At 53.6% G+C, this 26,872-nt stretch overlaps 10 protein-coding genes across 10 annotated transcripts; 5 read left to right on the forward strand and 5 right to left on the reverse strand.

The window, feature by feature from the left end:
• Nucleotides 1–230: 230 nt before the first annotated feature.
• COL26b_010984 (uncharacterized protein) lies at nucleotides 231–1,303 on the reverse strand (the record flags this gene model as incomplete). Its single annotated transcript, XM_053183666.1, has 3 exons — nucleotides 231–593; nucleotides 677–873; nucleotides 1,084–1,303. 3 exons carry the CDS (start codon nucleotides 1,301–1,303, stop codon nucleotides 231–233), a joined length of 780 nt encoding a protein of 259 aa, XP_053032377.1.
• Nucleotides 1,304–5,910: 4,607 nt separating this feature from the next.
• On the reverse strand, nucleotides 5,911–6,728 carry COL26b_010985 (uncharacterized protein; the record flags this gene model as incomplete). Its single annotated transcript, XM_053183667.1, has 2 exons — nucleotides 5,911–6,350; nucleotides 6,689–6,728. The coding sequence occupies 2 exons, from the start codon at nucleotides 6,726–6,728 to the stop codon at nucleotides 5,911–5,913; spliced, it is 480 nt and encodes a 159-aa protein (XP_053032378.1).
• A 2,215-nt stretch (nucleotides 6,729–8,943) lies between these two features.
• COL26b_010986 (uncharacterized protein) lies at nucleotides 8,944–9,546 on the reverse strand (the record flags this gene model as incomplete). Its single annotated transcript, XM_053183668.1, has 2 exons — nucleotides 8,944–8,977; nucleotides 9,047–9,546. The coding sequence occupies 2 exons, from the start codon at nucleotides 9,544–9,546 to the stop codon at nucleotides 8,944–8,946; spliced, it is 534 nt and encodes a 177-aa protein (XP_053032379.1).
• A 391-nt stretch (nucleotides 9,547–9,937) lies between these two features.
• COL26b_010987 (uncharacterized protein) lies at nucleotides 9,938–11,564 on the forward strand (the record flags this gene model as incomplete). The annotated part of the gene is made up of 2 exons (XM_053183669.1): nucleotides 9,938–10,773; nucleotides 10,829–11,564. 2 exons carry the CDS (start codon nucleotides 9,938–9,940, stop codon nucleotides 11,562–11,564), a joined length of 1,572 nt encoding a protein of 523 aa, XP_053032380.1.
• Nucleotides 11,565–12,402: 838 nt separating this feature from the next.
• Nucleotides 12,403–13,150, forward strand: COL26b_010988 (uncharacterized protein; the record flags this gene model as incomplete). The annotated part of the gene is made up of 3 exons (XM_053183670.1): nucleotides 12,403–12,471; nucleotides 12,550–13,074; nucleotides 13,118–13,150. The coding sequence occupies 3 exons, from the start codon at nucleotides 12,403–12,405 to the stop codon at nucleotides 13,148–13,150; spliced, it is 627 nt and encodes a 208-aa protein (XP_053032381.1).
• A 1,572-nt stretch (nucleotides 13,151–14,722) lies between these two features.
• NCS1 (Neuronal calcium sensor 1) lies at nucleotides 14,723–15,703 on the forward strand (the record flags this gene model as incomplete). Its single annotated transcript, XM_053183671.1, has 4 exons — nucleotides 14,723–14,733; nucleotides 14,898–14,983; nucleotides 15,127–15,422; nucleotides 15,524–15,703. 4 exons carry the CDS (start codon nucleotides 14,723–14,725, stop codon nucleotides 15,701–15,703), a joined length of 573 nt encoding a protein of 190 aa, XP_053032382.1.
• Nucleotides 15,704–16,334: 631 nt separating this feature from the next.
• On the reverse strand, nucleotides 16,335–18,552 carry COL26b_010990 (uncharacterized protein; the record flags this gene model as incomplete). The annotated part of the gene is made up of 3 exons (XM_053183672.1): nucleotides 16,335–16,427; nucleotides 16,492–17,627; nucleotides 17,682–18,552. 3 exons carry the CDS (start codon nucleotides 18,550–18,552, stop codon nucleotides 16,335–16,337), a joined length of 2,100 nt encoding a protein of 699 aa, XP_053032383.1.
• A 2,209-nt stretch (nucleotides 18,553–20,761) lies between these two features.
• Nucleotides 20,762–21,554, forward strand: COL26b_010991 (uncharacterized protein; the record flags this gene model as incomplete). Its single annotated transcript, XM_053183673.1, has 2 exons — nucleotides 20,762–20,855; nucleotides 20,905–21,554. 2 exons carry the CDS (start codon nucleotides 20,762–20,764, stop codon nucleotides 21,552–21,554), a joined length of 744 nt encoding a protein of 247 aa, XP_053032384.1.
• A 112-nt stretch (nucleotides 21,555–21,666) lies between these two features.
• Nucleotides 21,667–22,121, reverse strand: COL26b_010992 (uncharacterized protein; the record flags this gene model as incomplete). Its single annotated transcript, XM_053183674.1, has 4 exons — nucleotides 21,667–21,722; nucleotides 21,776–21,869; nucleotides 21,925–21,991; nucleotides 22,048–22,121. 4 exons carry the CDS (start codon nucleotides 22,119–22,121, stop codon nucleotides 21,667–21,669), a joined length of 291 nt encoding a protein of 96 aa, XP_053032385.1.
• Nucleotides 22,122–23,375: 1,254 nt separating this feature from the next.
• COL26b_010993 (uncharacterized protein) lies at nucleotides 23,376–26,628 on the forward strand (the record flags this gene model as incomplete). Its single annotated transcript, XM_053183675.1, has 6 exons — nucleotides 23,376–23,504; nucleotides 23,569–23,658; nucleotides 23,715–23,996; nucleotides 24,097–24,187; nucleotides 24,253–25,536; nucleotides 25,589–26,628. The coding sequence occupies 6 exons, from the start codon at nucleotides 23,376–23,378 to the stop codon at nucleotides 26,626–26,628; spliced, it is 2,916 nt and encodes a 971-aa protein (XP_053032386.1).
• Between the last annotated feature and the right edge of the window lie 244 nt (nucleotides 26,629–26,872).

Below are 26,872 nucleotides of genomic sequence, written 5' to 3' on the forward strand. Positions count from 1 at the left end.
TGAAGTGGCCGTCGTGTCGGATCCGGCTATGATCTGTACCAATGTCTCACCCTCAGCCTCCTCTCTGGTCAGGCCATGTGCAAGGAAGGACCCTAACATGTCCCGCCGTTTCGCCGTTTTGTCTGACATAAGCCTTTCTGCGACAACCCTCTTCGCGACGCTAGCATGAAACAAACAACAGTTAGTGGTCTTGTGTTTACACCAAAGATGGCACAGAGCAACACAATCACTCACGCGATGAACTGGCCAAAACCCACGCGGTCATGCTCCGAGGGCATTGCCCGGCGGAAAAGGGGCGACTGAAGCAGTTTTGCCAGTTGAGGGAACACGGTGAGTGTCATCATGACTGGCATGCTCTCCTCGGTCGTCTGGATGTATCGGTGAACGTCGGCATCTTGCTCGAGGTACCCGAAGTGATAGCCAAACGCGAGCGATGTGATTATGTCCAACGTGAGGTACTGAATCTTCCTGCACAAATCCACAGGTCGGAAGTTGACAGCAGTGGACACATATTTCTCCTCAATGAGCCGGACGAGTGACTGTATTTGAATGTCGACGGTGGACTCAAGACCCTCATTTTCCTTGCCAGAGTACTGTTTGATTTTGTGTCAGAGGATGGCGCGTTGATGAAAATCGAATGTAAGACCAGGAAAGACAGGAACATGGCACAACTTACACCAATGGCCATCTTGGCTCTGAGTTCATTGTGGTCATGATCGTTTCTCATAGAGATGATGTTGTCCCTGGTAGGATCGAATCTGACGGCCTGATACCAGGCGCCCTTGCGATATGGCGAACGAACCGCCCACATCCGACGAAGCATTTCCGCGTCATTGGTTACCAAGTCGTTGGGACCAATGCGGACGACCGGGCCTACAACGCAAGGGTTTTTGTCAGCAGCCTGTGGAAGCCAGACAGGGGAAATGTCTGCGGCTCTTGAGCACGCAGTGGACGAGTGCGCATGTGTGTCTGAGACCTTCTCGGACGGCACAACTCATCTCTGTGGCAGAGGCGAGCGGTTGAGTGGTGAGGGCTGGAAATGTGCTGGGGACCGGGCGTAGGAAGATTCCAGGGCTGACTCACCGTAGTCATCACAGGCTCGCTTGAGGGCGAGATGCATCTGCCCACCCAGTGTGTTACGTAGCATCCACCATTTGCTGAAGGCAGCACCTGGCGGTCCAGGAATATGTCTGAGACGGTTCCATGAGCGGTAGTTCATCACCGTTAGAAGTATGAGAAGGGCAGCAAGCAGAGGAATAAACGGGCTCTGGAAGCGGCCCGAAAGCTCGATGAGGGCAGCCATGACGCCTTGTCTGAGGCGGTTGTGTGAGGCAGGGTCTGGGGCCGTGATGTGAGATGAAGAGTGGATTCTGGTTTTTGTCTTCCACCTGGTTTTATCTTTCTTTTCCTTTCTCCCCCTTCCTCTCTGTCGAGGGTGGTGTGGATCGGGCTGAGTGTGAGAGTGAATGCAGGGTGTGAGTCTGACAGCCGGAAGAAGTCGAGGGAGGAGGCAAGTTTTTGACTTGACAAACCAGAAGTTAAGTTATGTAGGTACCTACCTGCCTACTTTACTTCGGGGCCCTCGGAGAGATGGGGAAGAGTGGTAGGTGATCAGGTAAGGTAAGGTACCTCAGGTCGAGGCAGTCCGGTAGGTAACGGAAGGTAAGGTAAGCACGGCGGCCGGGGCTTGGATGGCATCGAGTCCTTCCCGGGAGGGCAAGAGCATAAAAGTGCGGCAGGCGGCAATGACGCCCGGTGATGGCATGAAAATCAACGTGTAAGTAACCAGTTGCAGGTAAGATTGCCGGATGGGGTGAGGTAGGTACCTTACCAACGAACACCTAGGTGGGCGAGAGCGAGTGAAGGGGAGAGGGAGGGTGAGTGTCCTCGACCGCCTCCGGCCTGGCCTGGTCTGGCCTGGCCGGGTTTTCTTTGTCGACACCTCATGGTACCTTACCCTGCAGTGACAGGCACGATGTGTGGTAGGGTCATTTCAAATATCTTCCGCATCGTTGTAAGGGTCCTTTGATATCTACGGTATCCATGGCAGATGCCTGCCGAGAGCACTGGGAAGGCGGCAGAATCGCAAATATTCACCTTCTATCGTAGGTAGGCAGGTACTGTAATAGGCAAATTGGTAACGACCTAAGAATCAAAACAGACACAGATCTGTTGTTTCCTCCCTCCTTTTGCTTCCCCTCTCTGTTCCTCTCACTCCTTTGCTTTTGACATCATTCCCGCGGCTGCCATTTCCGTCTTGACGAGGGTTTCTCCCAGCACCCCGTCCAAGACTCTTCTCCTTCCGTCGTGACCTATCTGCCCGACTACCTCTCTGGTCTCGCTCCTGCACTTACATCCAATAGAAAATATGAGCTGTCATCTGCAGTCTTCCGGTCTAGCCTGCTAGGCATCGAACGGGAGCCTGGCCAGACGTGACAGACACGCCGGTCAGACGCAAGACGTCCGACTTGTTGGCCTCCTTTGCCGACCGACCCATCGGAAGACTACGTGTACCTGCCAGTCAATTTCCCAAGGAATATCTGCATGCGTCGGCCGTGTGCCCATCTTTCACTATAGCCTGGGAGAATACTGCATCCCGCCCAAGGTATCTGCGTGTAACATGCATGATCGCGGTGGCCAAACTCCACTGCCATAGCCATAAACCATCAGCCATCAGCCATGAACTGCTAGCCACTATGCAGTTTTCCATGCTCTTCGATTCACGAGGATATTTCAGGGAACGGGTCACAGGATCTTTCGAACCTGACGTTGGACTAAAGTGGGTGGATGGACCCAGCCAGTCACACTGGTTGCGGCCACTCTTGTTTTGTCGCACGGGTGCTCGAAATACAAGAATCGCCTCGGGCTCTGCAGGATTCTCAGGAAACGGACAGACGGACTTGTTTTCTCGCCGGCTACCACACCCACTATTCCTGTTTTCTCGCGGCATGGTCATGATAGCAAGACGTTGGTGGGCCACAGCGGCAACATGCCACCCACCGTATTTGTCTTCTCCCCGACTGCCTGCATGATTGTATGCAGGAAACCGACTCTCAGCGGAACGGCCGTGATGTATGCTACGACTGTCGGCTCTCAAAACACCACCTGAACCCTCGCCATCGGGATCCCTACCCCTCTCTGCAGGCTACGACCATGGTTCGTGCATATCATCAGCAGTTGACAGCTCGGAAGGCGCCAACCTACCCCCTGGCCATAGTCGCAGGTTATAGCTGTCAAGTTATGACTGGACGAATGCACGTGGCTTGTGCAACCCTCCTCGTCAGTACGATATTGATACCTCAACTGTACGTAGGCTTGGACCGACCCTGTGCAAAACCAGTCGAGCAATATCATAGCTATCGTTCTTGCATCCGTGACTAACTTCTGTACAGCATCATCTGTTGTTGTTATACCAGAAGGCGGCTGACGCCATCGTCCCGAGCTCTTTGCGCTGATAGAGAGAAGGCACGGAGTCCCTACCCTCTGTTGAGGGGGGAGGGTGATTAGCCCAAAGGGAAGATAGAAAGATACACAGCTTCGGGTGACACGGAACCGAAAATTCGGCCTGACAAGGAAGCCACTTGTTCGTGTTGCCCTCGCAAGGAGCACCGCAGCCGAGCCGTTCCCCTCATGTTATTACCACAGACGTGACCTTCCGTCTCCATCCTCAATGGCAGAGAGGGGGGATACGGCAAGCACCTTTCAAAAATTGTGTCGAGCCGCTTTCGGGGTTTCTTTTGAAGCAAAAATAGATAAAGAAGAAAGAGCTAATAGAGCCTTGAACTATCTCGCCACTGTATTGTTGTCGGAATTGTCGGAGCAGGCTCGAATTAATGCTGCACCACTGCCAGGGACTTCGAAGGAGCTTCGACGAGACAAGACGATGGCGATGGAGGACCCGATCCTGGAAGCGACGCATAGTGCCGACACTGTGCTTCCACTGGGGGCCAATCTGGCCCTGGAACCTGACGAGGTCAGCGTCGAAGTGGAGGCTCACCACCTTCGGGATCCTGATCTCTATTATGTTCCTTACTTACCACGCCTTACAGGAAGTTTCCGATGCCGATATGCAGAGCAACTTGGGGAGCGATGTCGACTCGGCATTGGGCGAAGCAAGTTATTCAGCAGTAATGGAATCGTAGACTCGCGAGCTTACGCATCACAGTCCGAAGCATGGCCTTCGTCAACCGCTTCATTACGGTCGAGCATAGTCCGGGCCATGGAGGAGAACGGCCGTATCTACCATGGGTACAAAGATGGCAAATATGTCTTGCCAACTGATCAAGTATGAGTATCTCCGAGCGTAATACGACTGCCGACATGATGTCGTCTGGACTAACGAAATTTTGTCTGCAGGAGGAGCTCGACCGCCAAGGTGAGTTCATCTGCTATTAGCAGACCAATTCGGCGATGTACTTGCTCTCTAACTGTCGCAATAGCATTTCAGTACCAGCTATGCCAGTTGACGTTCGAGAATAGGCTCAACTTCGCGCCGGTCTACCACCCACATAGGGTTTTAGATGTTGGATGTGGCATAGGTGTGTGTCGCTCTCTTCCTTTCCGTCTCTGCCCCGATCCTTAGGCCTCCGCGCGTACGTCTTTGTAGCCTGCATATTGACAACCCCATAGGCATGTGGGCAATAGACTTTGGTAAGACACTATCCGAGTCCCTTTAGCACCTGAAGGCGTGTTTATTCCGGGACCAGGCGAAGAGCATCCCGAGTCCGAGGTTATTGGCGTGGACCTTTCGCCCGTTCAGCCAGGCTTGTAAGAATCGCTCATCCTGCTCTACTGCGGCTTCACTAACAATTACAGCACACCACCCAACGTCCACTACGAAATAGACGACCTCGAAGAGGAATGGAGCTTTTCGAGAAAGTTTGACTACATCCACAGCATGATGATGACAGGTGCCTTTAGAGACTGGCCCAACTTTCACCGACAAGCATTTGAGTCAGTCGCTTTTCCAATCGCGGCTCTGCACTCATCATCCTATCCTTCGCTAACATTGTCTCGCAGGAACCTCAACCCGGGGGGGTGGCTCGAGATCCAGGATATCGACTTTCCCATGCGATGCGATGACGGGACGATTCCACCCGAATGCGATCTGGGGAGATGGAATGATCTCATGATGGAGGCTGGTAGAAGATCGGGTTTCCTCCTCGACACGTGTGGCCGGGCAGCGGAAATGATGGCCAATGCAGGCTTCATTGACATTGTGCGAATACCGTTCAAATGGCCCATCAATCAATGGCCGCGGGATGTCAGGCATAAAACCCTGGGCCTCTGGACCGAAGCCAACTTCAGTGTTGGTCTTGAGTCGATGACTTTGGCCCTCTTCACCCGGTTTATGGGGTGGAGAAAGGAGGAGGTATGGGACTTCAGCGCGAGGGCGAGTGCAGAATGGCGTGATGTAAGGAGGCATGGCTACTTCGACGTGTACGTTACGTATGGGAGAAAGCCATGACATGTATAGCTGCTAGATTGATGTCGCATTTTCTACACCCTCAGGCCATCACATCGCACGGGGGGTGTGTTGTGATGGAGAGCTTTCCTGTCGGAGGTCGCTGACTGTATCATCGGTGCCCAGGTGGTCATGCGTTCGAGTCTTCGCACCGCGATCAAGCCAAATTATTACGCCCTGCCCCGCATGCTGTCAACCGTGTATTATCCCTGTCTGCTTCCTAGGCGACGCGACCCACGACATGGAGCGGCCGACACAAGTCTGGCTGAGACTCTTGCATGAGTCTAAAGCGCGGCCAGAAAGACCACTTCTTGACCCGGACTGACAATTAACTGAACCTTCTGGAACATATTGAAACCATTGGCGAACGGCGCAGCAAGTTCTGGTCGGCAATCGGTAGATCGTAGCCTGCCAGTAAAGGTACCACAGGAAGCGGAGGTCTCGTTTCAAGCGGAAGGCTTTTGGGCCCAGACGGAGATCCACGGCAGGTACGCATGTATTCTGGTGTCGTGGAACGCCTTTCGGATGTCCTGTTCCATGGCTTCGGCCTCCTGCTGGGTGAGGCCCATCTGCGGCCATTTCACGAGGACGGCGCGAACGAGCTGCCACAAGACGTCCTTACTCAGGAAGAGACCGATTTCTCGCTGATGCCTACTCTTGGCCCATGGCCCGATGGGCATCTTGTGAGTTCGGCAGTGGATATTGACGAAACCAATATTTCTTAAAATCTCGGGTAGGATGAGGGGAATCCCTAGGTCCCAGGAAAAGTGAGTTCTGAACGTGCGAACGAAAAGGTCCATGAATCTTGTTGGAGCATAGTGCTCGGGTATCGTGTGATCGTCGCATCCGATTTTGACGCCAGCGTCCTGGAATTCAATCCAACCGCCTGGTTTTAGATTACTGTGACAAGGTCAGCCGTTGAACGGGTTAACCCAAGGCATTCATCTTACTGATACGCCGACGTGATGACCTTTACTGGGTCTCGAAGGGTGACACTGACTGAACGCAAATGCACAAAGTCCAAGTCAGAGTATAGAGGGGACCAGGTTTCTTCAACATCGTCAATTCGCCAGTCCACATTCTGAGGACCATAGGCATTCTGGATTGGAGAGATGTCTACTCCAATGACATGTGCACTAGGAAACTTGTCGGCCACTTGAAGATGGGTCAGAACTGCAAGCTTCACCCAACATATGCACGGGGAACGACTAGCACCAGACTTACCTTCTACAGCCCAAAGGCCGGTACCGGTGCCGACGTCCATGATTTTTTGTGGACTGTCATTGATGGGAGAGAGGTAGTCATTGCCATCAAGAAGACGTTTGATCAATTGGTGCTTCATTTCTTCCCGGAACTGTTCCGTCTCGTCGTTGGGCAGGGGGTATATTCCCTGGAGGAAGGACTGATATCGTCTATTGAGTGAAGGCTCAGTTTTGTTCCAAGGACGGAGACGAGGGTGTGGGCAACACACCTGCCACCTTCGTGCGAATGTCTCATGACGCGGGAAGCAAGCGATGTGAAGCCCGAGGATACGAGCGACTCCCCGTAATCCGAACCCTCGAATGCGTCGTCATCCACTGTGTCTGCTGGAGCCGGCTCTATTGGCTCGGTGGTGGACGTATTCATGGCCGCAGCGCCTCTGAGAGAGACCTAAGACCAGCTCTGCAGAGAAACGGATGGGTATGAATTCATCGACATAGCACTGCCTTCCTGTAAGGTGTTGTGGGCAGACAAGATGCCTCGTAACGGAGCAGGTTTTGCCGGTGTTTGTGAGCTTGTTCTAAGGCTGTGGCAAGTGTTGAGTGACAGGCGGCTGCATCAGCAATGTCCGAACCGGACTGTAGGGTCGGGTAGCGTCGAGCTGAGGGTCCAGCAAGTGAGATGTGTACTCGACGTGGGAAGGTGCCAAAGTAAATCGTAGCCGTGGAGACTGCTGGACATGCAATGCCGAAAAGACCAGGCAGCAGCAGAGCGTGACAATTGGTGTACGGAAGACTGCGGGAACGAATTGTGGTCAAGGCAAAGGAAAAGAAAGAGGGCGAGACGGGAGGATGATCTGGGAGACGCGGGACGGGGAAGAAGCCAGGCGAGAGAAAACAGAGCACACCACCTACTGCCAGTACCAACGGGGTGGTAGGCCAATCACGGCCAACTGCTCGCAGCCGTTGGTGTTGACGGGGCTGGTCCCAGTGTTCTAAGGATGCCCATCCGTTGATTAAAGTAATACAAGAGCAGAACCGGCTCCAACGTGCTGGGGCGGTAAATGTCCGAATCCACGACCACGGCGAGAGTCACAACGGACACCTCATCTCAGTTGAATCCCCTGCATGGCGGGCAGGCGGATCACTGTGAGTCAAGGTATCCAACACACTAGATGGAGGGGGCAAACCAATTCGCGAGGACGAGCTACGCGGGCTTTGCCATTTCGAGGAGGTCGCGCATATGCGGCATGCAACAGACACAACAGCCCGGATATACCTCAGTATGCGCCTGCAGCTTCTCGAGAAAGCGATCGCAGCATTTATGTGACCTGAAAGGCGTCGAGAGAGGCGAAGGGACGGGAGTTGTACGGCTCGAAGTAAAGATAAATGATGCCAGCAAACCTAAACCTGGGCTTTGCGCGAAGGTGCCTGCCTGGCGTGCCTGTGCCTGGTTGACATCCGACGGCGTGGATGGCATCAACGCCAGGACCGGGGCTCAGGTACCTATCCTTGACGAAGGAACGGGCCCGGGCTGGAAAGACATTCCCTTCCATTCCCTCTGGCTTTCCATCTGGTCAGTGCATTCGGCCGAACTCCCTCAGTGTCCCGGTCCATCCCACGTGAGGTACCTAGGTACCTACCTACCTTACCTAGGTAACTAGGTGCCTTAGCTACATTGCCTCTCTCACTGCACTGACACTGACAGGTAACCTAGGTGTGGTGCACCTCACCTTAACCACCTTACCTGGGCGTGCCCGTCCCGTCCCCACCACACGCGTACAGATCAATCCCCAGTCGCGTAAACCGCGTTCACGCGCAAAACACTCAGGCAATCACCCGCCCGGGCCATCCTCTCAGTCAATCACTCCCACCCCGTTTCCCTGGTGCTGGTACCTTGTCCATACTGCCTGCCTTGTCAAAATCTACTCGTCAACATCTCTACCGACTGCACTCGCCGCAGATCGACTTTGCATGAGGTAGCAAATTCAATCTGCCGTTCTTGAAGATTCAATCAGATCAGATCCTACCAGCACATTGTTCGAGTTGCTTGCCGCGTTTGCTTCCAAACTACCGACGCCGTCTTCCCGGCCTGCCCCAGAACGCCAATAACATCCAAAGTCCGCCTCCGTACCCTGAGAAAAAGAAGCGACCTTTGCATCTCATGAAGCCGCTTGGCAGATACCGTGGGAACGCGTCGAAATCCTCTGAGCCATGTATCTTCCACGGTCTCAGATATCCAAACTCTACCTTCACCTACAAAACACGCGACACCCACTATCACCACCCGTTCTCGTCCTCGTTGCGCTCGAGCCTGACGCCCTCTGCGCATGCCGAATCTTGACTCGTTTATTGAAACACGACTACATCCCCCACAAGATACAGCCTGTTTCCGGCTATGCCGATCTCGAGCGCGCCGGCCGGGACTTGGTCCAGCCCATGATGGAAACCCAAGGGGCGAGCGGAGGAGTCGTCGTCTGTCTCGGTGTTGGGGGCATGGTCGACCTGGGGACTTTGCTTGGGCTGGAGCCCGAAGGAGACGAATTGACCTTTGGCGGCGTTGAGGTCTGGGTCATCGACTCTCACCGTCCCTGGAACCTTGGCAATGTCTTCGGCGGCTTTCCTCTTGAGCCTGCCATTGATGAGGATGAAAGTCTTCAGGCACGCTGTCCTAGCGGAGTAGTTGCGGGTCGAATTGGGCGTGCCTATACACCAGGAAAGGGAGGGATCATTGTTTTTGATGATGGCGACATAGAGGACGACCTCACGACCGAAAAAGATGCATATCTGGCTCTGCTTGACATGCCCGAAATCGACGACGACGGAGAAGATCTTGGAGAAGAAGACGACGATGACGAGGATCTCTTTGAAGGTTCTGTTCATGCTGGCCAGAAAAGAAAAAGTTGGTCAGATCCGGACGAAGATTCCAGCGACACAGACGAAAGGCCACGGCAGCGCAGAAGAAGCAATTCTGTGAGTTAAACCCATTCCTGATTGCTCTTCATCACAGGGCAGCTACTGACCGTAGACCGAATAGTCCTCGTCCATACCCTCATCGCCCCAGCGACCAGCTCACAGAGGACTAGTGTCTCTCCGTGACGCTGGCATGGTTCTGTCTAGCGACCCTCTGGAGCCCCCATCTGCTGCTCAACCACCCCCTGCACCTTCAGCGAGGTCCTTGCGACGTCGCCTGCTGCGCTTGCGCAGAGAGAAAGAGGGGGTCCTGCGAAAGTACTACAAAATTGGCGCCTCGTTTTCGGAACCCATATCTTCAATGATGTATTCGTTGGCGTCAGAGCTTGGTCGTGAAGACAATGATCTCCTTTGGCTAACAATTGTTGGTGTCACCTCCATGGAGCTCTATGGCAGGTCGTCTGCAGGCATTGCGGTCCCAGTCCGCAACTCAGACCGTGGGCAGGGTAACGGCTGGATGGGAGTTCGTGGCGCTCGCATCCGCCAACTTCTCAGAGATGAGGTTCGCCGTTTGAATCCTCCGGATGTCAATAGCTCCCGTACGTCGGCCGAAAACTCCGGTATCATTCCGACTACTGCCCGGAGCCCGGAGGACACGAGCATCAGGCTATCTCCAGAACCCAAATTCCTTCTCATTAGACATTGGAGTCTTTACGACAGCATGCTCCATTCGCCCTACCTATTTGCCCGTCTAAAGACGTGGAGTGAGACTGGCTTAAAGCGGCTGCACAAGCTGTTGGCCAAGATGGGCGTGAGCCTTGTTCAATGCAAACAGAGCTACACCCACATGGATATGATGCTCAAACGTGAGCTTCGAGCCAAGCTCCTAAAATACGCTTCTCTCTACAACTTGGATGACATGGTCCCTGCGGTAGACACCGATGGCAGAGACCGCGCTGGCGCCAAGGATGGCTGGGGTTTCGTTCGAAGTTGGGGTTGGCGAGCTACACTGAGCGCACAGGATGTTGGTGTTGTCATCGGCGCTCTGCTAGAAGTCGGCAAACATGCAGATGGCACGGAGCTGGCTCATCCAATCAAAGATTCCCAAATCGAGGAAGGCAATGACGAAGATATTGTCAACGCACAGAGCGAAGAGTGGCTTAGCCGGTTCTGGGAAGCGTATGATGCCCTCGAAAAGTATGTACCCCATTGGATTTCATCGCGCATCTTGCTGCTAACGATCTCGCGCCAGCATCGATGATCTCAAGTCGGGGTTGCCGACTGCCCAATTTCTACACCGCGCCATTTATCGCACTGGCACTTCGCTCATAAATAAGAAACAAATCAAGCATCTGCGGGCGTTCCGCATGTGTGTGGTCAAGGAGGGTCCTGACGTTCCCGTTTTTGGTCATCCAGCTGCCCTTACCAAGCTAGCCCTCTGGATCGGTGAGGCTCTTGTGGAGCAGGAGAAGGATGCTACAGGTCGCCTCTCTCATGGCGGCCGCGGTACTCCCCTAGTTGTCGCTAGTCTGAACGACAAACGCGGCGTGTACCTCGTTGTCGGAACAGGCGGCGGCGGTGGGCCGGACTCGACTTTTCTCGACCGTGAGGCGGCAAAGAAACGAAAGGCAGCCAAGGACGAAAGGGCCAAACGAAAGGAGGAGTCTCGGCGAAACCAGGAAAAGATTCGCGAAGAAAAAAAAGCTGCTCGCCGAGCGGCAGGGCAGGATGATGAGGACGATGATGAGCTCGATACCGAATCAGAGGCATCAGACGGGTCCGATTCGGACGAGGCCGAGGACGAGGACGGGCCCGCTAGAGACAGGGGATACGGCTTGAACCGATTCGGCTCCGCGTTTCAGGAAGTTGTCGCGGAGACCAACGCTCGGGTTCGAATTGACAGCTTTGAGCATTGCGTGGTGGAGGTCAAGAAGGAGGATCTAGGGGCGTTCTTGGAAAGTCTAAGCATGAAAGCCGTAGTTGGTTAAAGAAAATACCAGCGCACAATGAGGCGGGCCAGGTGAGCTCAACTGAGAGACGCGGTGGTGGCTTGGGTGGTTTTTTTACTGGTGGACTAAGGCGTTTTTCGTTGATTTTGACGATGAAGGAACCGGCCTGGGAGAAACAAGCTTCACGAGACACGGGCATGGATCATTCATTCTGCTTTCGTAATTATCAAATTTTTTGTCAACTCTTGCGGCATGACCAGTCTCAAGTGTTGGGTTCATGGCGTATTGGTGGCCCGTCAGATAATGCACCTTCCAATCATCGCTACCTATCCTGTGATGAGGATTCTTAGTGACCTGTAGTCTCCTCCGTCGGCTTGTGTCTGAAAAGCTCCCGCCCCAGATCCGCAATCGAGGTCTTACTCGAAGAAGCAGATGCTCCTAAGGGCAACCTGCCAGCGTTTGGGACTTTGGATTTTCTGTGGCAAACCGGGGGTAATTAAAACAGTAAGCCCAATCAAAGGGCAAATCCTGACAATCCAAAGACAACGATAGGTTGACAGGCGTTGGGTAAAAAAGGGCCAAGGCGTGACAGCATCTCAGACGGGCCATCAACCCGGCTCGTCTTGCCGCGTTCGGTGCTATCGTCAGCACTCAAAATCCTGTCTCGTCAGCCGCTCATGGAAAGGAAACTAGGCTTGACAGTCCCAGTCTCGAGGAACAGTTAAAATATGGCCCAGGCAGCTCCTGTTCGCTTGCAGTCTTTGTTCAGATGTATGAGCATACGTAGGTCATCTTGCCATCTCCTCGATAGCTGACAGCATTTCTACCACCAACATTTGCGAAAAGAGTCGAGTTTTGATTATACTATCCGATCAGCATGACTGGCCAAAAGCCATGGGCCGACGGGCCCTTTATCCTCATCAGAAGTGCTCGTGTAGGATCTCAGGTATGTCTACAGAGACTCTTTGCTGTGGTGAGCGCTTGGCAATCGTCGAACTTGGGTTAACATTCTGTGCCCGGTTAGAAAGGCGTGAAGACCACCGGAGCTAGGCGCATGGCCGAAGACATGATCATCATCCACAACATGATCATCCGCATCATCAACACGGTCTACCTGCAGTGCATCAACGTAGAGAAGTCGCCGAGCGACGTCCGGGACTTTGTTTCGTACGCCATAGAGTGGGCAAAGATGGTGGAGGAACACCATCACACTGAGGAGAGGGATGTGTTCCCGGCAATCGAGAAGATGGCAGAAGCACCGGGGCTCATGGAAGCCAACATCGCCCAACATGAGGCCTTCACTGGCGGATTGCATGAGTACCTGAGCTATTTGGAGAAAGTGCAAAAGGGGGAAGGGGAGGGCGAGGAGGCGTACAGCGGAGTGAAGCTCAAGGGCATCATTGACTCGTTCATGCCAGGCCTTCGGCAGCACTTGAGTGACGAGATTGACACGTTGCTGAAGCTCGGAGAATATGATGTCGAATGGGACGAGTGGTTTGAGAGACTCATGAAAGAGCTGCTTAGCAAGAGCAACGACCCGGCGCTTAAGGTATGTACCAATTACGGTCTTGTTCCCCTCTCCCTCGGCACAGACGCGCGACTGGATGGCTGACATGATGGCTTAATTGCAGACAACAACGATCCCGCTTCTTCTCACAAACCGAGACAAGTCGTTCGAGGACGGAATATATGCGTGGTGGCCAGCGCTGCCGTGGTTCGTCGTGATACTGTTCCGGTGGTTCTTCATCCCCACACACAGAAGCTGGTGGCGGTTTTCTTCGTGCGATGATCAGGGGATGCCTAAGGAACTGCCTTTTGCATGAAGACGTATGTAGACTGGGGCAGACTGTTCAGGTCACTGTTCATTGGGAAGGAGCCAAGCTGACGTCCTGTCTCCTACCATTGGCAGACTAGGTACCACGTTCCTGCGCACCCAACTGGCGGGCTGTGTTGTCGGAGGCCGCTTGGCAACTTGGACGTCGAGTGGGACAAGTCGCATTTTGGTGGAAGGAGCGGGCCCCGTTCAGCATTTGGAAGCCCGAGGTAACGTCATTGGAGGGTTCTGACAGCTCTTTTTTCTTCGCCTTCTGCTCTAATAAAGTAGCGTGCCTAGTACTTTCGCCGTCGTAGAAAAGATAACCCCTCGAGGCTCCAGTACATGCCGCTGAGCAGATATCCAAGCGTAGTGTGGCTGGTGGCACACGCATGCAGTCCCGTCACCGTCACCGTCACCGTCACCGTCCTAGCAGTTCAACAATAGTTGACGAGCCGCGCAGTGTCATCGAAGCTGTCGGGCTGCCTCCACCATATTGGACGGATGACACCGGCCACAGTGACCAGCTCGCTCTTTTGCTGCGGCGACTGCAGCGCGTATGAAAGAACGAAAAAAAAAAAAGGGGGGGGGGGAGGCGGGTAGCCTCAAATCATGCATGCCTCACGTACCTACTTACCTACCTTAGTACCTAGGCACTTAAGATGAGGTAGGTAGCAGGCAAGCTCACCTGGGATAGGTGGATAGCTACTTCCCCCACAGCGTTGAAAGCCACTTCATGAGAGGTATCTCCACCTCATTCTCGCCTCGCTGACTGCCTGCCCAGCAGGCCGGGCACAGCATCTACTCTGCTACAGCTTCCTCGTTACAGGGTACCCGCCCCTCCTATCGCCGCCACCTCAGCTTACCTTACCTACCTACCTTAGGTACCTAGAGTTCCCGGCCTCAACCCTCAGTTCCCGTCAGGTCGTCGGGTCTGGTCCCCCGCCTGGCTGGGTTGGTCGCCTCCAGTGTCCCGTCCCCCCCAAGCATCCTGGGGCTTTATTTCTTTCCCCTCCCCCGCTTGTGACAACTACCACCATCACCTTGTTTGCCTATATCCAGCCTCGCCGTCCTCCTCGTCTTCGTCTACGCGCCGTCCTCGTCACTTGCCTTAGCCAACAAACGGAAGAGCCTCCTTGCGCTTATCCTGGACACCCTGTTCTCACCTACTTTGTCGCGCCGACAACCTGACGCCGAGCCGGCCACCACCTCCGCAACCGCCGACGCTAATCATTCTCACACACGATCCCTCTTTGCGACAGACTCACTGCCGACTGAAGCCTATCGCGCACCGCCCGCTCGCACGATCCTTGACTCCCCTCCTGCATCTCTAGGACATCTCTCGCTGCGCCTTGTTCTCGGCTGCTAAGGCTTTCAAATAGCCATGGGCAAATCGTGAGTCGATCGCCACCCACCGGACAGTGCCGTTGTCCTCCGTCCTTCCCTGTTCTGTCACCATCATCGGCACGGAATCCCACCCTGCGGACCTTATAGCGAGGACTCCAGCACCTGCGTCGATTGAGATCATCCGAGACATGGGCTGACAAGCCGTTGTACAGCCAGTCCAAGCTTTCCCAAGAGCAGCTTGCTGAACTGCAGAAGTCGACCCATTTCGACAAGAAGGAGTTGCAACAATGGTACAAGGGTACGTTGGTCACAGTCCCCAAAATTCATCGCGCGCAAAACGAATCACGAATTGCCCGGAAAACATCTCCTCGTTTCCTCCCCTGTTTCCTCGGGGCGCATCGCGAACTTTCCGGGAACAAACGGTTCTGACCAGCAACCCAGGCTTTCTCAAGGACTGTCCATCGGGCATGCTCACTAAGGAGGAGTTTCAGAAGATTTACAGACAGTTCTTCCCGTTTGGCGATCCAAGTTCATTTGCAGACTACGTTTTCAACGTCTTCGACAGCGACAAGTCAGGAAGCATCGACTTCAAGGAGTTCATATGCGCTCTAAGCGTTACGAGCCGCGGAAAAATGGAGGACAAACTCGACTGGGCTTTCCAGCTGTATGATATCGATGGCGACGGGAAGATTAGCTACGACGAAATGCTCAAGATCGTCGAGGCGATTTACAAGATGGTCAGTTTGCGATGGTGCTGGTCCCATTCTCATCCCGTACCCTCCTCTCAGGAAAACTGCTCGGTCTGTCCCATGTTGCCCGCTGACAATCTCGGAACTAGGTTGGCTCCATGGTTAAGCTTCCTGAGGACGAAGACACCCCCGAGAAGCGGGTACGGAAGATTTTTCGCATGATGGACAAGGACGAGAACGGCAGTCTCGACATGGAAGAATTCAAGGAGGGTAGCAAACGTGATGAGACCATCGTATCCGCCCTGTCTCTGTACGATGGCCTGGTGTAAGTGGAGCTTTCGCCATGAATTGGAAGGTATTGTGGTGTTTTGCGGGCTAGGCGAGCTGTGCGAGACAAAGTGCGATTATTATTATTTTTTTCCTACCCGAGGCCAGGCAGGAATGGGATTCCAGTGATTTTACCGTGTTGTGTCTCACAATATCATCTTGACCAACACGCTCCACCTGATTGCTGGACCCAGGGCCGCTGGGTCCGTCGGAAACCCAGAACAGATGGTGGCCAGAACCGGCTGTCCTCAACATAATTACTGTCTGCCCGGCAGTCCCGAGTCGGCAAGACAGCCTTGAAAACAACCCAGGCCATCCCGGGCAGCAGCAGCTTGCGTGCGAAAACCACGGAATTCCAGCACTCGCTCCGTTTTAGTTCTGCAAGAGCCTTAGCCCTACCTGTGACTGTGAAATACGAATTGCATTAACTGGTTTTGATTGAAAACAGGGGCCTCGATCGTTATTATGTGTTACAAAGTCGAATCGTGTACACTGTACTCCTGGATATCAAGCGTTTCGAAGTCCAACCCAACCTGTGGAAGAAAAAAAAAGCGAAAAAAACCAGAGACCTTGACAAATAACAAGTCCTAGAGAACGTGAACTCAACCTGAAAACAAGCATATAGGTGTTTGACTAGTTGGATGAGCCGTACGCCTTGACCACCTCAGTCTTGTACTTATCCAAAATCTTCTTGCGCTGCAGTTTTTGGGCTGCTGTAACCAAGTCCTGCGAGAGATGTTAGCCATCCAAGAAGGTTTAGAGACAACCCGGGTCATTTATATAAACTCACGTTCTGGGGTGTCCATTCCTCGTCGGACAAGACAACTCCCTCAATGATCTCGATGCCAGAAAGACCACCCTGTCGGCCGGCGCTCTGTAACTCCTTGAGAACGGCGCTCTGCAGTTTCCGGTCATGTACGAGTCCTTCCAAAGAGGTGCCCTTGATCCCGATGCTCTCTGCCAGCTTCATCAAAGCAGGCTCGGCAGGAACAATAATCGCAATAGGCTTCGCCTTCTGGGCATCGGCATACACACAAATGTTGGCCACAAGTGCGGACGCACGATAAATGGATTCCAGCTTCTCAAGGGCAATGTACTCGCCGTTCAAAGTCTTGACCAAGTTCTTCTTTCGGTCGATGAGCCTGAGGTGGCCGTTGCCGTCAAACTCACCGATGTCGCCTGTCTTGAACCAGCCATCTTCCGTGATAGCCTCTTTGGTCTCCTTAGGGTTGTCCCAGTACTCTTCCATGACCGACGGGCCGCGGATCCACACCTCGCCCTGAGGGTTCGGCTTATTGTGAGCGAAGTAGCCAGCCTCCGCGAAGTCAACCAGCTTGACCTCAATTGACGCAGGCATGGCTCCCATATTGTTGACGTTCCACTCCAATGGGTTCATGAGACAGCCCATGGCAGTAGTCTCGGTAAGACCGTATCCTATGATCATAGGCGCAATGGCCATGGAAATGAAATGCTGAGTTTCTTTGGCAATGGGTCCACCTCCGTTCATGCAAAGCTTGAGGCGTCCACCAGTCGCTTCTTTCAACTTCTTCAAGAACACAGTATCAACGAGGCTAGATCCCGGGAGGCCCGCATTCATTAGGCTCGTCTTCGTAGCCAAGGCATTCCAGAAGAGCGTCTTGACAACCGCGCCGCTAGCATTGACCTTTGCGATGATGCCCTTCTTGACCGTCTCCCAGACTGCAGGGACGCCGACCATGACGGAGGGCTTGAACTCTCTGATATCGCCGGCACAGTTTCGGACCGAAGTATCGGACAATGTCTTGGGGTTGCCGTAGCCCATGGTCGACCCCCAGTAGAGACAGGCATTCTCGAAAACAAATTCAAGGATATGGGCGAGTGGGAGGTACGTCAGAAGACCATCGCCAGGTCCAATGTGTGGCTGCACGACGACACTGACACCGGCAACTGGAACGAATTTCAGCCATCAAGATGATCTCAAGATCTAGATTGGGAACATACCGGCGGCAACGACAGCCTTATGCTTCAGGGGGACACCCTTTGGAGTGCCAGTCGAGCCCGAAGTATACATAATACAGCACAAGTCCTCAGCAGTAGGAGGAACAGGATCGATTGTGTTGTCTTGGCCAAGCTGCTTCAGGTCATCGAAGCTAAGGATAGTGATTTGAGGGTGTGCAGACTTGAGCTGGTCGACGTGTGCCTGCTGAGCCTGATTCTGGTTGTTCCAGATAACGTAGCGGATGTCCTTGGCATCGTTGAGGACATTCACGAGTGTAGGGAGAAGATGAGGGTCAAGGAAGATGGCTTTGGCGGCGGTAGCAACCATTGAGTATCTCAGACCTTGCTCGCCTAGAGTGTCATAGGCAGTCACGACAGGCATGGACTGAGAAGCGGCGGCATGGGACATGGCTAGCCAATGCGCACTGGTGGCAGCGTAGATGTGGACGCGATCGCCCTTGGTCATGCCTAACTTGCGCAGGCCAGAGCCGAGCTGGAGGGTGAGTGTTTCGTACTCGTGGTAGGTGATGTACTCGTAAGGGCTCAGCTCGAAGTAGGTCCAGTCTTTGCTGACCTCTTGCTCCTCACCATCCACCATTTTCTTGATCTTCTTTGACTCGCGGTGGGTGGTGATGAGCTTGCGGGAACCCAGGCACTTTGCGTTCCCGTACTTCTCGGCGCTTGACTTGACTAGCTCGTATGTGGTGGTGATGTTGCCTCCGGGAAGGGTGATCAGGTCGGGAACAGCCTGGGGTAGGCGACGAGGTAACGTCTCCCCCTCTTTCGGAATTGCACCAGGCGAGGTGACGGAGAATGGGCCCTTGACCTGCATCCTGGGCAGGATGTCGTACTTGGACTTTGGCGGCGAAGCCATTGCTAAAGTGAGCGTCTAGTTACCTGGATAAGTATTATGGCTGTGCGCAGTCGCTGCCTTCGGGAGCTTGACAACAAGACGTGGACGGCGCGGACGGAAGCGACGGGTCGAGGTGGGCGACAGTAGGTTTCTTGGGGGAGGACGCCGTGAGCGCTTGGTAGAAGCTGAAGATGTTCAGATTGTGGAGTTTGGCGTTGGAGAGGCCTACGTAGGAAAGCAGCTAAGGAAGGGGGTGGTCGGGGTATTTGTTGGACGGATGGCGAGAAGGCACAGGCAATGGGAAGGGAAGGCAAAAGGTGCCGTTAAGAGACGCCCGACACGCTCGTGGGAGCTTCTGGGGGGGTTTCTGGGCTCTTCCAACTTGCTTTGAAAGGGCGAGTGGATCTCCACAAAGGTGTGGCTCAAGCTCCAGGTCTAGCTAGGCATAGCGTGAAAGTCAGGTCGAGTTTGTACTCTACCTCCTGCTGGACTGTACTTTAGATACCTAGGTACCTGCCTACCTATGAAGCGTCCCGCGACCGCTGTGCTTTCCAATGGATCACTGCAGCTGCTGGCTACCTTACAGTAGGAACCTCACATGTACCTGCCTGCCCACCGCAGTATCGACTACCTGCCTACATCCATCCATGGATAAGATGAGGCAGGTACCTCGGAATGGAAACACTCGTCGCGCCACAGTAGGTGCCTTCGAGTAATGAGCCTACACCACAAACAAACGCTATCGCGTACGCATTTGCTTGGGTGCTTTGAAAGTATGAACCAGAGAGTTAAGGGAAGGATCTATATATTTCACGAAGTACCAGGAGCCTTCAGTCGCGAAGCTTCCCTCCCTCACGCAGCTACGTACGGATACAGGCACAGCGGCGACACAGATGATGCACTGCAGCGCAGCGACGCGCCTTTGCGGGGTAGTATATTGCATAGTAGACCGGACGGTCCCCTTGTTTCGTGGGCGTACGCCTTATCTGAACAATACTACGACATGAACCTGGAATGGCGTCGTAACTCGCTGGCCAAAAAGGTACCAAGTAGAGTAGGCAAGGTAGGGTACTGCAAGACACTGGATGAATCCACATTCCTGTCAAATCTGCGCATGGATCGAGTTACGCCTGGCAGCGTTAGTGAACGGATTTCGGCGGATAGACGATGTAGTACATCCTTCTCAAGGGCTGGAGCTCTTGGGTTTTCCCATGTCGTCTTTGGTTCACCATAACACAAGAAACAAATTGTACCCCCTCCCTCCACCACGGAGTTGCTTGTCTTCGCGTCGGGAGAGGAAATGCGCCCGCCCTGTCCCTCTCAAGTCCTGCAGCCCGGGGAAATTAAGGCCAGAATTCGTCGTGGGATACCGTCACCAACAACAGATCCAAGCCTATTGAGGCCGTCGGAATAGTCGCAAAGCAAGGTAGCGGAATGCCACGCCTTGGCAATTGGGTTGGCGCGTTGCCAGTGATGCTTCAGGCCGGCCCTCCTCGCCTGCCCCAACGCTTTCCCCCGCGTCTTAGCCTCGCAATCCATATGTGACTGAGCTGTCCTGTGTCGGCTTCTTCACGTCCAGCCAAACAACAAGCCTCTTGGCGCATTAACGTGCACCAAAGTATCCGTACGTGCGGTTCCGGAATCCAATAGACTTGGCGTGGTTTGGTTGACAAATCCTTTCAGAGCATGGCTTGCTGAGAGCCACCACCAATACATCAGCCATGGAGAACTTACTGCTTCGCCCGACGAGGTTGTCGCATGGCCTTTTCAGTGGCCGACACAGCCACTATCACACACCTTAGCATGTGTTTTTTTTTTATGAATCTACGCCAGATACTGTTTGTCTCTTTTTCACGTAGGTAATGCTTGTGAATGCGGATTATCGTTGCAGACACTGCTGCATACAATGCTTTTCAGCGCTGTGCCTTCTACTTGCATGCTGCAATTATTACATATCTCCCCAGAACATCGCTGTGGTGCAAGTCACCGACTGACAACGCCCCGCTTGCCCGCATGTGAATCATCGATAATAGGTATCCTAAGAACGCACGGAACGTCAGTAAGACGCTCAAATTAGACCCCACTTGAAGCCCTCTCGACGGCATGCTTCGTTCATCTTTAACTAACGCATAACGTTCACAGTTGGAACCAAGCCGATGCCAGAAGACCCAGAGAACTTCTTTCCATACATCCGCTCCCTAGACAGTCGAGGGAACAGTAGCAAATCACAATGGGCTCCGCGCTAGTGGCTGCCAAGAAGCAGTTGCGGTCTGTCATGAGGGACAGGCTAGCTGGCGTAGCTCATGAGTCTATCAACATACAAAGTAAGCTGCTCACCTCTTTTGGAACGCACGTGCTCAGCTTCACCAAAAGGCCGGACTGTCTGCGAAACTCTGAAGACATTTAAACCTTATGTGGAGGCACAGAGGGTCAGTGTTTTCCTCTCCATGTCGTCCGGCGAGATACAGACGGACGGCATTGTGCGCCATGCCTTGTCATCCGGAAAGCAAGTTTACGTCCCGTATCTTCACAAATCACCTTTTCCTTCCGAGGAGACGCCGCCCAGGGTCATGGACATGGTCCGTTTGCGCGATCTTCAAGACTACGAGTCGCTGCAGCCGGACAAATGGGGCATTCCCAGCATTGACCCGGCCACCATCGACCAGAGACAACGCGTCCTGGGTGAGCATGGAGCCGAATCCCCAGAATCCTCTTTCTTGGACCTTATGCTGCTCCCAGGAGTTGCTTTTGACATTGACCCCCAGTCAGGTTCGCTGCGAAGACTAGGCCATGGCAAGGGATTTTATGACCTCTTTATTCGACGTTACGCTGCAAAGTACAACAACATTTCGTCAGTAGCGACAAAGCCTCTGATGCTCTTTGGCCTGGCTCTATCGGAGCAATTTCTCTCCCAGCCGTCAGATAGCACAGTTCCCGTCGCACAACACGACCAGCCGCTCGATGGCGTGGTCCTCGGCAGCGGGGAGGTTAGGAGGCCGGCGGAAAGCTTCAAAAACCGCTGACAGTCCGCCGCATCATGTTGATAAATTCGTGGTATCAAACTTTTTTTTTCCTTCTTATCATCCGTGTGCAAGGCCCGTCATCGCAATGTGGTTCCTTCGACATGATCGCTCTCTATTCCGAGACACTCTGAATCAGCGAGACATTGTCACCCTTCAGCAATATTTGACCTGTCCAATGTTGTTAGCTTAACAGGATGCCTGACACCAGCTTCGGCACTCACCCAATGGCCGCCGTGATTCCTCCGGGTTCGTCTTTGTGACCTGCTTGACCTCGACTGCATCATCAATGACAAGGTTCATGAACTCGTCAAAGCCCTGTGATCCAAGTCAGTACAGCGCTTCTTGATAGAATCTCAACGACTCGCCGCACCCTGATCTTGCCTTCGATTCGAATCGAAAGCTGCTCGTACAGCCAAATCTGAACGGTCGTGTGCTGCCTGTAAAAATTTCAGCCTCTCGGTACGCATAGGGCCTGACTTGTGCAGCGACATACTGAAGGAGTCTGAAGATGAAGTTGATGGGAGGAAGCAGTACTCTGCGACCGCCGCCGCCGCCGCGTCCTGACATATTTAGGTGTGTGGGAGAAAGGTCGAGCAACGCTTATGAGTTCGGATATTTCACGATATGGAACAGCGGCAAATGCTGTCTGTCGCTCGCGTTCGGCTTCGTCGAGTGTGTTGTGGCGGAGCAAGTTGTCGGCGAGCACCTTCTTCGCAGCTGGGGCGCGATGAGGGTGCGCGACTCTCGGCCTGGCTCAGTCAGTTACAGGTATGGGTGGTTCCCGCGGTTTGCTAGAATTTAGGTGGGGCTGGCAAAATGATGTTCCATCCGGTCTAAGGTACTGAGGTGCCCGGGCACTCTGGACGCATCCATTGGATCCATGGATGGACCCGTACGGGACCTGCCAGCCGAGTGCAATTCATCCGCGGGATGGATCAGGTCCCTTCCCGTCCCCGGCCACTCTGCTCATCCGGGTTTGGTTGCCTAAGCCGGCGGCGCCTCACAGCACCTGACTGGGCACTGAAAGGTGCTACAGACAACTCCAAAGATATTTCTAACGACTCCAATAGTGCCGCGGCGATTGCTCGTGGCAAACAACTCGAGAATCTCCAGTAAGTAAGCACCTGCCTACACTGAAAGCTCCAGGGAATGAAATGCTAGGCATCCAAGGTAAGGTACGAGAGGACATGCTGTCGGCGCAGCTACGGATAGGTACATTATGTGAGGCGCTCACTACCAAACCTTTAGGTGTGCCTCAGCGATCTTATATGCGTTACACTGATGGACTGTATGCAGGTAAACCATACTTGTATTTTACTAGTGGATTTACATCCATATCTAAGTAGGTAGGTAGGTAGGTGCTAGGTTACGGAGTACCTACCTTACCTAAGGTAAGGCGCGGTAGGCATAGGGTAGGTAGCCGGCTTTAGACACCTAGTCAGGTCGGATTCCTAAGGTCTTAGGTACCTACCTACCTTAGGTTGTCTCTGGACCCGCCTGCTGTCCCGCCAGCCTGACTGACGTTTTATTTTCCTTTCGCGACCTTCCTCCACCCCCTCCATCCGCCCATTTTGGACGTCGCCGCATTGCTTTGATAGCCTCCCAATTGCCACCTCACTGGCCCAACGCTCCTTTCGCCTCAAAAGAAACGAGAGCTGAGTTGCAACTTAATCTCTCATCGCTTACCCCTTCTGCGGCACCTGCGGTCCTTCCGCACGACGTCATATGCGGTTTTGCTGCCACATTCTCTCGACCACATACCCGCTCCCCGCCTCATCAAACAGCCGATTGACACTTGCGACATTGCTAGACGTCTGAAGTATGGCCACCAACGGGATTCAAGAGGCCTTCGCGCCCAACGACGTCTTGTCGGCAATGGTGACCATGCGCGGCGGCGAGCAAGAGACAAAGAAGAAGGCGCACGCCTACCTGGAACGTTTCCAGAAATCTGTCAGACTACCACAATTCCGATGCAGCTGTCACCGGCTTACTTCTCTGCTAACAATGGTTATAGAAAGATGCATGGGGCACCATCATTGGCATCCTTCAGTCCGACGCAGAGCCCGAGGCCAAGCTCTTTGCGGCTATTACTTTGCGCGGAAAGGTAGAACATTCAAGTGGTCTTTCTTGAAATGGTGAGCTGATCATGAGTCTGTACAGATTACTTACGACTTGACGACGCAAGTATCGGAAACAGAGCTACCTGCGCTGCGAGACCAAATCCTGCTCCTTCTGAAGCACTTTGCGCCCGGCCCCAAACCCATACGAGTTCAGCTCTGCGTGTGTCTGGCGACACTGGCAGTGCAGATGAAGGACTGGAAGGATGTTCTTCCCACGGTAGTATCATCTCTCGGGGACAGCGTTGAGAGCCACGCCGCCATTCTCGACTTTCTGCGCGTGCTACCCGAGGAGGTGACCGAAGGCCGCAAAATCACCTTAACTGTACGTGGATCACGGAAATACCGACCGGCCTTCTACTTCCAGCGGCGTGGTTTTGCTGGGCCTATATCAACAGGGATCAGAGTCTAATTGGCAATGACAGGAAGAAGAGCTTTCCCAGCGGACCAGGGAATTGCTGGGTGACAATACGGACCAGGTCGTGCAACTGCTTATTAACTACTCCCAATCATCTGGTACGTCCTAAACCCGTATACACGATATACATTTTAGAACCCACGCTGATGAGTCATTCATGCAGCCTCTGCTGCTCAAAACCCCCAGTTAATGGAGTGTATTACATCTTGGCTCCGTGAGGTTCCCGTCAGCAATGTTGTCAAGTCCCCTCTTCTCGACGTTATCTTCAACGCTGTGGGCAACGATCAGGCTTCGCAGGAGGCCGCAGAATGTCTCTGCACAATTTTCCGGGAGACGAGAGACGTCGACGACAATCTCGACACGATACAAGCTCTCCTGCCTCGCGTTATTGCTCTCCGTCCCAGGATCGAGGCTGTTGTCAACGAGGAAGATACGGAAGTATACAAGTCCCTGACCAAGATCTTCGCTCTGGCTGCAGAGGCATGGGTTGTAGCTATTGCCCGCGAGCCGGGACACTTCCGGCCTCTTGTCGATTCAGTCTTGGAATGTGCGGCCAGAGACAAGGACAGAGATGTGATTGAGCACACCTTCCAGTTCTGGTATGAGCTCAAGCAGTACCTGACACTGGAACGTTACATTCAGGCAAGATTGGAGCTTGTCGACGTTTATTCCAAACTCGTGGATATACTTCTGAAGCACTTGGAATACCCCCAGTCAGAATCGACAGACGAAACTGACTTGTTTGATGGTGATCGGGAGCAGGAGGAAAGATTTCGCGAATTCCGACATCAAATGGGCGACACTCTCAAGGACTCGTGCGAAGTAATGGGCGTGACAGACTGCCTTACTAAGGTTCTTGAGGCTATCAAGCTTTGGATGCATAAGTACGCCGGTCAAGCCACAGCAACTTCCGTTCCACATTGGCAAGAGCTAGAGGCTCCGCTATTTGCGATGCGGGCAATGGGACAGATGGTCGAAAAGGACGAGAACATTGTTCTTCCGCAGTTGATGCCGTTACTCGTCCAGATCCCTAGCCATGAGAAGCTCCGGTTTGCCACTATCATGGTCCTCGGACGATATACGGAATGGACGGCGGCCCACCCCGAATATCTCGAGCCGCAATTCAATTACATCGTAACCTCGTTCCAGACAGACTCAAAAGAGGTTGTAAGGGCGGCAGCTATGGCCATCAAATATTTCTGCACTGACTGCAAGCAGCTCCTCAGCGGGCAAGTACTCCAGATGCAAACATTTTACGATCAAATACTCGACAAACTTCCCGATATGAGTCAGGAGGAAATCACAGAGGGAGTGGCCAGTGTTGTTGCCGTCCAGCCGCCTGCTGAGATTTACAAACTTCTTAAGCTCTACTGCGATCCACTGGTTCAACGTTTGATGAACAAAGCCAATCTCGCCACTGACGACAAGGGCAAATTGGCACTCGCTGGTGGGTTGGCAATTGAGACTTATCGATGAACACGCCGCTGACATGATATCAGACCATCTTCAACTCGTCACTACATTTGTGCAGGTTGTAGTGCCATATGTCGGACCTGGGGAAGAGAACCCCGCTGTCAAGTACTGGCAAGAGGTTTTTCCTGTGCTTGCCACGATCTTGGACAATTTTCTGGGATTCGTTCCCATTTGTGAAAGAATTTGCCGGTGCTGGCGCAATATGATCATCTCTTACAGAACGGCTATGACGCCGCTCTTGCCAGAGATGGCGAACAAGCTGGCCAGTGGCTTCTCAGCCTCTCGCCAAGGCGCCTTTCTCTGGGTTACGGCAGCTATACTTCGAGAGTTCTCGGAGGATCGGGAGCACGTGGACCAGGAAATCACGCAAAGCATATACGCCTTCTTCGAGGCGCAGACAACGACATTCCTGCGCGTCATGAGCGAGCTTCAGCCGGGCGAGGTGCCAGATGTCATTGAGGACTTTTTCCGACTGCTGATTGACGCACTACTTTACTACCCGCAACGACTGATACCCTCGGAGCTCCTGGGTCCGATCTTTGAAGCAGCCGTCTTTGCTTTGACATTGGAACAACGCGATCCTCTCTCGGCTACGCTTCATTTCCTTCGCGACCTCCTTACATACGGCGGCGACAACCCGGCAACATCAGATGTTCTCCCTCCAGATGTTGCTGCTCATATTCGCGAGGTCGTCAGTAAGTTGCTCAGCACACACGGTGAGAAACTGGTCAAGCAAGTCATGGCAGGAATGATGATCACCTTCCCCCGAGATTGCTTCGCAGATGGCAGCGGCGTTCTTCTGGCAATGTTCCAGCTATTCCCGGCCGAGACGACCACTTGGGTTGAGCGCACCATCCATCTCCTGCCACAGGGCACAATCACGCCAGTCGAAGCAAACCGACTGATGACTAAAATCAAGGAGCGCCTGGGCGGTGATGACCCTAGCGCAATCAGACAAGTGAGAGCGCTTCTGCAAGATTTCACCAACACCTACCGCCGGCGATATGTAGCTCCCCGAGAGGGTCTCGGCCAACTTGAGGCGGCGCGTTTCCACTTTTCGGGCTAAACACCAGGTGATGGCGGCCACAAAAACATTGGCAGCACCAGAACAAAAGTCTGAGTGAGAGGTTGGCCGGAAGGATGGGTCCTGTGATTGCAACGGACAGGCGTGAAGGGCATCGGCAAACTAACGACACCAGTTTTCGTTGCCTGCCGTCAGACTTTGTTCATAATGCGTCTGCGAGCTACGGCGTTTGGAGTCGAGCTGCGGCCGATCCGGCTGGCAATGAAGCTGCTGCAGATTTGGCGAG

Source organism: Colletotrichum chrysophilum (genome assembly GCF_026319265.1).
Source record: "Colletotrichum chrysophilum strain AFK26 chromosome Unknown scaffold_126, whole genome shotgun sequence".
Lineage (NCBI taxonomy): Eukaryota > Fungi > Ascomycota > Sordariomycetes > Glomerellales > Glomerellaceae > Colletotrichum > Colletotrichum chrysophilum.